General features: G+C 37.1%; 2 protein-coding genes and 1 long non-coding RNA gene across 3 annotated transcripts; 1 reads left to right on the top strand and 2 right to left on the bottom strand.

Moving 5' to 3' along the window:
• Positions 1–523: 523 nt before the first annotated feature.
• PI31 (Proteasome inhibitor 31 kDa) lies at positions 524–2,849 on the bottom strand. The gene is made up of 5 exons (XM_033483433.2): positions 2,630–2,849; positions 2,191–2,340; positions 1,846–2,105; positions 1,377–1,517; positions 524–1,298 (listed from the first exon to the last, which is right to left on the bottom strand). Exons 1-5 carry the CDS (start codon positions 2,774–2,776, stop codon positions 1,169–1,171), a joined length of 828 nt encoding a protein of 275 aa, XP_033339324.1. The 5' UTR covers positions 2,777–2,849; the 3' UTR covers positions 524–1,168.
• Positions 2,850–3,192: 343 nt separating this feature from the next.
• Positions 3,193–5,266, bottom strand: XRCC1 (DNA repair protein XRCC1). Its single transcript, XM_033483431.2, has 3 exons — positions 5,044–5,266; positions 3,570–4,973; positions 3,193–3,486 (listed from the first exon to the last, which is right to left on the bottom strand). Exons 2-3 carry the CDS (start codon positions 4,901–4,903, stop codon positions 3,348–3,350), a joined length of 1,473 nt encoding a protein of 490 aa, XP_033339322.2. The 5' UTR covers positions 4,904–4,973; positions 5,044–5,266; the 3' UTR covers positions 3,193–3,347.
• A 209-nt stretch (positions 5,267–5,475) lies between these two features.
• Positions 5,476–6,858, top strand: LOC143260389 (uncharacterized). Its single transcript, XR_013034532.1, has 2 exons — positions 5,476–5,630; positions 6,504–6,858. It is a non-coding gene; the product is annotated as an uncharacterized LOC143260389 (long non-coding RNA).
• The last annotated feature ends 2,803 nt before the right edge of the window (positions 6,859–9,661 follow it).

Consider the following 9,661-nt stretch of genomic DNA (forward strand, 5'->3'; position numbering starts at 1 on the left):
TTCTTTTGTTTTTCCTTAGTTCAATTCAAATACTGTTAACTATTACGGTTGTCATTGATCAGTAATGTGTTTTCCCTTCTATTTTCTTAGCCCACTTAAAAAAAAAAAGTTAGATATCATCGGTATATTTACTTTACACTTGTAGCATTCATGGAGGGGGGAAAAAATGTTATCAACGAATCTTTGTTTTTCTTTTCATTATCGTTCAATTCGGAACTTATTTCTTTTTCTTTCGCACGCATCGATTCACTTCTTCAAGGAACGTGTACATTGCTACTACACCCGGTGTAACTATGTGTTCCGAGTGAACATTTTTCATCTGTGATACATTTTTTGCGAAACAAAAACGAACTTAAAGGAAATTGGAAACAATTGCGCTTCATCTGGACCCTGCATCTTTGAATTTTAGTCAATGAGCATTCGTAGATCTCGTTTAAAATTGTATGTAAAAATGCGTTCTAATCTGAACATGTTTACATGTTGTATCGGGGAAAGGGAAGTAAAAATTTGTCCACTCGAAGAATTGAATCGAAATACCGTCGAATTTTATTTGATTTTTAACAGAAAAAAATATAAGATCTATTACAAACACAATGTATGAAATATTATAGGTTTAATTGCCATTATTTTATAATGGCAATTGCGGTGATCGTTTTCGTACGATGTTTTGTACTTTACGTTTAAAGGAAAACAAGCTATTAACTCATATGAATACTGCGAGCAAGAACGATTTAGGTAGCAAAAAATCCTCTATTTTGAGCCGACGTAATAAAAAAAATAAAATAAAACGAAAAAATGATAAAAGGGAAACACAGTCTCCTATCAAATTGATTAAGAAAAAAGAAAGAAAAGAAAGAAATTTAACGAGTTAGAGCAATTTAAACACAAATTACTATTATTATATATTTAATTTGTTAATCTAATTTCCTACCTATCGCTGTATTAATGGCATATTGATTAAATTGAATGAATTTTGTTATATTGTAAAACGTCAGTAATGAAATAAAAAAGAATGGAAGTCGTTTTGTGAAGAAGCAACGTCCACTTATATATCTGATGTGTTGCCGGAATAAAAAAAGATTTCTACATAACTAATCCATTTTTTGTTTAACTTCTTACAAGTAATATCTGTCTCCTTCCTTTCGCGTACATTTCATTGTTTTTTTTTTTACATAAACATGTCATCATATCCTGGAGGCGGTAAATGATCGGCATCTGGATCGCGTGGACGTGGTCTTGGTAGGTTCACGTCCGGAGGTCCAAAGGGATCAAATCTAGCGTAAGGTGGAACCGCGCCCCTACAGTGTGGGGTAATATGTAATAATTAGAAAATATATAATTCAGAAAAATTAGTATACGTTATATATATAACTTACGGTGGTAGTCTTCCTGGAACTCCTAAGCCTGGTCTGCCCGCTAAACCGTCGCGTAAAGGAAATGGATCGAAGATCATACCACCGCCTTCACGAGCTAGAGGATTTAGGTCTCTTTCACCTATATTTCCTGCATGCGGAGCGCTATAAGAATTTAAATAACTACTAATATTAATTGAAATAGATAAAAAAAAAATGTTGAGACATATTATGCAAAAATAATGAATCACAGAAAGTGAAAAGGGGAGAATGATAGCAATTATACCAAGCGTATTCACAGGATCGATTATACTTGCTAGACGCGAAGACTAACTTTAATTCTTTGAATTCTATGAAGAATTGGTTTCTGCATTTGGAAATAGCTGTTCAAGATTTCAAAATGTCCAATTATGTCGGCCAAAATTCAATCATTGTTATTCAAATTCTGCAAAGATGTACTATTATTTATCCATTCAATACAACTCAATATTACCCTGGTCGTGCTCGTATTGGCAGTCCTTGCCTTAATGGAATCCCTATATTACTATCTCTGCTCTCTGTTGATGTTTGAGTAGAAGTATTAGCTGTTGTATTTGCAGCATTATCAGACATTATTGGATTCAGCAGATCGGTTTGAATAACTTGTATAACAGTTTGGTATGAAGGTATTAGAGATTCCAATGGTCCACGAAGATCTGTTACAGTTTGATTAATTTCAAATTGAATATTGGATACTCTTTGGTCTCCGGTTCTCTGTAAAATAAAAAGAATTATGATCTTGTTGTATAGAGTCTGTTACATAACAGAATAGCTTTTGCACAGCATTCTTTTACATTACCAATAAATTTAGAAGTAAATCTTCATCAGACTTTATGCCATGCAGTATATATAACTTTTTATCCTTTACGTAACGTAAAGCATAATAAGATTCTTTGCTCCATTCTGCTGGAAGTAATTCTGATCCTTTTTCAGTTTCATTATATGCTTTCTAAAAAAAAAACAAGTATTTTAGAATAACAAAACACTATATAATTAATTTATTATAAATTCATTTAATTAATATGAGATCGTTACTGTGTTGTACAAAATTACTATTTTTTTGTACAGTTTACGGGATTTGTCATACGAAAATAAATACAAATTCTTTATAGGTTAGGTAATGCAATATTCGATCAGTGGATTATTATCACATTATTTGTCAATCGAATGTGTTGATTGCGTACTAATTGATGCCGGTATTGCGTGATGTACCATACTAACACTTTATATTTACTTACTGAATCGCCTAAGCCGATACACCTGAACGAATTTTTTATAAAATACCAATGAACGAATAAAATTAGGACATCCTCTTTTTTCGATATTTGGCTGTCGTATAACGACTGAAAAACTTCAAAGCCGAACGTAGAGTTGACATCAACCATTTTCTCCGTGAATGACAGGCGTGTTTCAAAGTTTACAGTTCATGCCACCGACGGACCGACATCTGAATGGTGATTCGGTTTCCGGAACCGGATTCAATGATTTGGTAGTAACGTAAGATATTTAAAAAATGTCACAGTTTAATTTTGCAATACATCTTGTTAAATTTGCAGGGAATTTTTGGAACATTTGTTTTCGTGCTATGATTGATTTTAATTTAGCAATATTGTATCCCAATTTGAAAGTGAAATCGAAAAACAAATGAATGCTTAGTAATATCCAAATGTGCTGTTTACAGTAAGCTAGACAGTGTCCTCTTAAATAACAATCCTGAAAGATATTATCAGATTATGTTGTTTCAGATAGATCGTTCGCGCGTTTAACAGATAAAGTATTCAAATAATTAAATAATTAAGGATTTAAGGAAATAGGAATTTATTATATACTCGTACCAAACTACGCGACGTGGATACAAAATATGTGTATGCAGTATATATTTATATACACGTTAATTCGAATATTCTGCCAGCAGTCAATATCCATTTGCAGGGACATTTATACAAGATTCTGAATTCAGTGATTAGAATCAGAGTCAGTTTCTTCTTCATACATATTGGATACTCTTGGCGGTGATGAGCTACTCAAAATTTCTTCTTCGCTTCCTGATTCATCTTTTTCCTTGTTGTCTAAAGCATATCGCCTCCAAGGAAATCTAAAAACATAAAAATATATTCCATATTATATATTGTTTTGCATAAGTTTGAAAGAGTAAAAGAATTTTTCTGTAATTATTACCTTGTTTTTTCATCAAAACAATCTTCAATAAAAGCATGTGAAACAATTTTAGTGTGGCCCTTTAACTGCTGATGTTTAGGTGTATTCTTGAAGGCACATATCAAATGAGTACATTTTCTGTTTGTGGTATTAGGATCAGCAACATATTTTGCACCCATTTTTAAGGCTTTTCTTCTAATCTCATCTCTCTGTGGATTAACATATCCACTAAGGGAAAACGTGATATCTTCAAAAAGCTTTGAGAATAATTTCTTTGGCTTTTGTGGTTTGATATTTCTTTTCTTTGCAGCTCTTTCTGGTGTTGGAATCGGCTTAGGTTGTGGTAATCTTCCACAATTTTTACATATCATGTCTTCCTCGCCTTGGCACTGTAAACAGTTTTGTTTTTTCTTAATTATGTTTTCCTTCGACGAGTTTGCTTCAGGACTTAAAGAGCGTTTTCTCGAATTTATATTAAGCTTTTTATTTTCTATGTTTGAATCCTTTTTATCTGGTTTAGGTATTTTTGCAGGTACAATATCACCAAATGGTGTTCTCTTCACTGGTTCCTCAGTTGATTCTTTCTTATCTTTAACCTTAATTGCATTTATTGAAGCTGAATTGTTAGTATCTCGTTTTTTAGTTCCAAATACTTCGTCGGCTTTCCCAGCTTCCAGTTTCTCCAATAATGGCCTTTTCATCGGTTCCCTATTCTCTTCTTGACGTTTTGAGAACTTGTTCATACCAGTCTCTTTAACTTTTTCAAGCAAGCCAGCTTTATAATCTGGCTTTTTATTCTCTGTCATTCTGAGGTATTTCTCTTTAAAATTATCCACAGCGGGTTTATTACTATCTCCATCTGTCTGTTTCAATCTAAACCTCCCAAAAACATCTAATCCCAAATCAACTATAACTTCTGTTTTGAATATAATAAAAGTCAATCCGAATAACTCTTTCAAGTTGGCAGATTGCATACAAGTTACCTTAACACGGTCAAACTTTGTCTTAATTGTCTCCGGGTTTAATTCCCTCTTCGTGAAGATCTGTACTTGATCTCTGAACTTGCCTTGAGCAGCCTCGTCGTTCGTTAGAAATTGATGATTTACAATGGGTACCCAATTATCGGGTTCTGCGGCTGTAGAAGCAGTAACTACTACAACGCAACTACGATAATTGGCAATGTCCAAGCCTGTGATACAAGATGGCTCGACTAATTGAAAAATAACTGTGGCAAGCATCTCTCCTGGTTTCGCGCATCTCCATGAAGAGTTCGAGCGATGTTGCAGAAGATTGGATGCAGGATAAGATGCGTGCTCCGATGAACAACTTATTATTTTGGAAAGTTTGATGATCATTGTTGTTAATTATATTTGTTCAAGGCAACCGTCATTTATATTTAGAAATAAATATTTACGATAACATCATCTAAAAAACATCATCGTGTTATATGACAATTCAAAAACAATACATAACAAAATGAATGAATTTTACATACCGAAACGGTGCATATCAAACTGTTCGTATTCCAAACATCACATGGCTTTTTTTCTGCGAGTATCAGGTCAGTTATATCTATCCAAATAACAGAATTTAACTAATCGTGTAAATAGTCTGTATCCAGTTAATTCAACACTGTACTGTCAACATTTGCAGCAAATTTTCCCGCGAAATTAGGTACATTCGGATGATGCGAACACGGTGTACGCATGGTGTAACAATATGTACAACTGTGGCGCTTCATGCGGTGAAAAAGCGAAGCTTGATTCGGTGTCCGTACAGCGCCAATCGGTGCAGTGGCGAAACGCTCGAACTGTTAGCCAAATTCGACTGTTAGTAATTCGGCGAACAGTTCGAGCGTTTCGCCACTGCACCGATTGTCGCTATACGGACATCGTACGGAGCTTCATATCTTCTCCGACAGAAGCGCCGCAATCGCCGACATGTGCACAATGCAGGTTTACATAAAAACGTTAATTACTGTAAAATTAGATCACGAAACACTGAACCAAGGGCACAAGACTGTTCGGGAGAGTCAGCTGCATTGATTTCGCGTTAGAAAACCAAACGACAACAACGCAAAATGTAAGTAATTGACATTAATAGTCGACCAAACTTCAAAGAGCAGTTGCATATATGTAATTACGTTTCGCAATGCTGCCACTTCATTTCGGGTTAATTATTACATCGCATATAAGTATGATACAATTTCTATAGATTAATTACAATCGCCTGGCCATCATTTAGTTCATAAGACGATGTAAACAAGCTGCGTGTTGCGAATCAACGTGCTGTGTATTTCGTCTCCCTAATATTCGCTCGCTCGAAAAGAATCTCCTGCTCTCGGTGTTTCGAGCACTCCGTTGCTAAATACGATCACTTAGAGACGTTTTAACGCATCGTGCGCGTAGCGTCGACTAGACACGAAACAGTGACTTTTTTTTCCATTCTCTCCATCGGCGGCGACGGCAGCGGCGTCTGATTCGAGTTAGCCACACGCCGAGCAAATCAATCACGTCGCACGCACTCGGCACACATGCCGTTAATGTGCACGCGGGGCCACCAGCTAGCTACCCGACGCGTGCAGGGGAAAGGGCCCAAGGATTAGGGTGCGTTTCCGTTTCGAGGATAATTACTCGTCGTGTCTCTCGCCTTTCTGATCTCCGCCAGCGGGGGCTGGATACGCCGCTCTAAATAGGGAATCGGCTCCGCCCGGTAATCGACGCCGACGAGAACACGTTCAAGAAGACGAACAGGATTCATTATCGGCTCCTTCGCCGCGACTGCTGTGTCCCCGCTATCTTCGATTCCGAGGTCCTATAATTAACCGGCTCGCCTCGCCCGCGCTCGGGTTAACCGGCCAAATTGTCGTACCGCGTTTGACTGACGCGGCTATTTCGGTGATCCCGTAGAAATATTGTTAGCTACCGGATAGAAAAAAAAGCCGAAATGTTTTAGCGACGGAAGGGAGAGATGGCCGACCACGCTGCTCCAGCTGCAACCTTTCTTCACGCTCGGGGACACCTCGTTTCTGTGGACTCATGCCGCGACGCCTGGATTCCAGCATTTCCTCTTCACCTGTAACAGGGGGTGGCTTTGATCGCTCTCCTGGCACCGCTGGATCCTCGATTAACCGGATTTGATTTCACGGTTCATCGGTCACCGATCCCCCGAGCGCCGAATCTATTAGATCGGCTCATAAATAACTTCCGTTTCTTTTTTTCTTATCAGACATTTTTATCTCGTTCCTCTCATTTGTATCTTTGTTTTCTTTTAGTTTATTGATTATTATTATATATTATATATATATATATATATATATATATATATATATATATACTTTGTACTTTGTTAATCTTCACTGTACACCTTGCTTAAAAATTTCATATGTTACACACGAGGTGTCATGCACATTAGAAAATTAAAACGGCCGTCACGGTTAAATTACTTATTATTTCGGGTTCGAAAAATTAGTAAATATTCTTCAGACGTTCTAAAGTAAAGGTGAACAGCGTTTTTCTTAAAAATATCACTGTTATGTAGTAAAAAAATCCGGAAAGTTCACGCTTCGTGACTTGTTCAATACTTCGAACGCGGCTCGAGTCCGTCCCGACCATCTGTCAAAGCCTCGTGCTGCGGGCTCTCGAACTTCGCGCCGTCACCTCTCATTGGTCAGTGTTTTTCGTTAATAACTCGTAAACAAAGCCGCAGATTGCATTTTCGCAAAGGAAAAAGTTACTTCAAATGACCTCAGCTACCCCTCATTTTCGGCTGTTAAAGAAATTGTGGAACACCCTGTATATATATATAATATAATATAATATAATATAATATAATATAATATAATATAATATAATATAATATAATATAATATAATATAATATAATATAATATAATATAATATAATATAATATAATATAATATAATATAATATAATATAATATAATATAATATAATATAATATAATATAATATAATATAATATAATATAATATAATATAATATAATATAATATAATATAATATAATATAATATAATATAATATAATATAATATAATATAATATAATATAATATAATATATATAATATATAATATATATATAATATATTATTAGTATATATTCTTTTAGTTTATTTAGTTTATTTATTGAGTTTATTTATCTCGAACCCTCGACTATTTAGCGGAAACAATAACTCGTAGTTTCTTTTTTAAGTTGAAGCAATTTTGTCATCGATTTTGTCGGTCCGGTCGTCTACAAGACACAGGTGGGATTTTAATAAGATTTTAATCAGGAAATTTTGAATAAGAAAATTTTACTAAAAATAGGAGAACACGATGCTCGTTACTTTTTCACATAAAATGTTCGCTCACCGTGGAGTGTTCGTGTTCATTCGTTGAACAGATTCACCCTATTTATAATAAATAATTTTATAATCTATTAAATAATTAATTAATTAATTAATTTATTGAATATATAGGAAAAATTGCCCAACGTTTACGAAATTCCAAGCTAAAAGGAAGAACAAACGACAAGGAAAAGAAGGAGAAAATTAAGGAGGAAAAAGGAGAAAATTCCGCGTCCGCAAAGAAGCTCGACGGCTCCCTCCCGTGCTTGCATTCGGGATCAGGAAGGATCAGAGGATCGGGGGAACGAAATTCGGCTGTCGGAAGCATTCCGTGTCGCCCGTGAAAGGAGGAGATCACGGATCGGAGCACGGATTTCGGGGCGCGACGAGACGGTCGTGCCGAAATGAAATTTCGCCGATAAAGTTCTCGCTGCTTTCGGGGACGGGTGCCGGACCCGTGTCAGCGGCAACGGCGATCGATTCGACGTCCTCGTGCTCCTCGTCGATCGTCTGCGAGCCGTGGACGCCATGTGGCCGTCGCGCGGCCGCCGCGACGTCGAGAAAATCGCGAGTGACGCGACAGGAACTTGACGACTGCGAGCGCGAGGGCGCACTTGCGCGGGTAATTATCGAGCGACGCATGCAGCGTGTGTCCGCTCGTCTCTGGAGGATTAATTAACTCGTTCTGCCCGGTGGACACCGGCTCATTATGTGCATCGACGGGCTACGCTCCGGCGCGGCGTGGCGCGACGCGGCGCGGGTCTTCCACACGTGTGCGGCTCGCGCTTATTCCTCGCAGACTCCTCACCTGTCCCTGGGGAGACTGCTACATATTCCGAAGTGTGGTGGGCATATACGATGCTGGAATAGGAATTCTAGGCTCATTGTTATCGGCCTGACCGCCGCGCGCGATTACCATCCCCCTCCTCTCGCCCCTCCATCCCGTGCAGCCGACGCAGTCGTTGACACCCGGCTGCAACGTGTGTCCAATTATCCATGCGGAACGAGTTGCTCCGTATAATTGAAATGTGCTGCCTCGGGAGCCGCCGAATGTAAGAACGCGGAAACTTAAACCGGAACGGGGCGCTCGTCGATGATGCGTTTGGAAGACGAAAAAGTGTACCGCGGATCTTTGTGCGAAATTGGAGGGTGAGTTGATTTGAAAGAAATAGAAGTTAAGGGAAAATTAATCGTTGCTTTTGATGATCTTGTTAAGTCAACGATAGGGAAATTGCAGTTTTATATTCTTACAATATCTTCACGGTTTTGTACTGAATCTGTTCACTTTCGTTTTGAATACAAGAAATTCGATATAATAACATGAGAATTATGTTTCTCGAAATAATAATATAGGAAATTGTGTTATTCGAAAATATTAACGTAAGAATAATAATATAATATTATTTGAGATAACGACATAAGAATTATGTGAGTGAAAAAGCTGACTATAGTAAATTCTCTCCAATTGTCCCTCGACTTGTGAACTTCGGGAATAGGAGATGCGATTATTCGAGTCTCGTCGGCTCGTTGTTTCATAGTTGTTGGCAACCGGTGACTATAAAAATCGTATAACTATAATAACTGTAATAGATATAATTACTATAATATATAACAACTATATAATAATCGTATCTCCTGTTCCCAAATTGTCTATTTTTGTTTACAAGTTCAGGGACAATTAGAGATCATTTCTAACCTCGTACATTTCTCCCTTTCTCGTGCTCATTTTCTTTTCCTTTCTTTTCTACATTCATTTCTAAATTCATATTC

The sequence above is a fragment of the Megalopta genalis genome, chromosome 12 (assembly GCF_051020955.1).
Source record: "Megalopta genalis isolate 19385.01 chromosome 12, iyMegGena1_principal, whole genome shotgun sequence".
Classification (NCBI taxonomy): domain Eukaryota; kingdom Metazoa; phylum Arthropoda; class Insecta; order Hymenoptera; family Halictidae; genus Megalopta; species Megalopta genalis.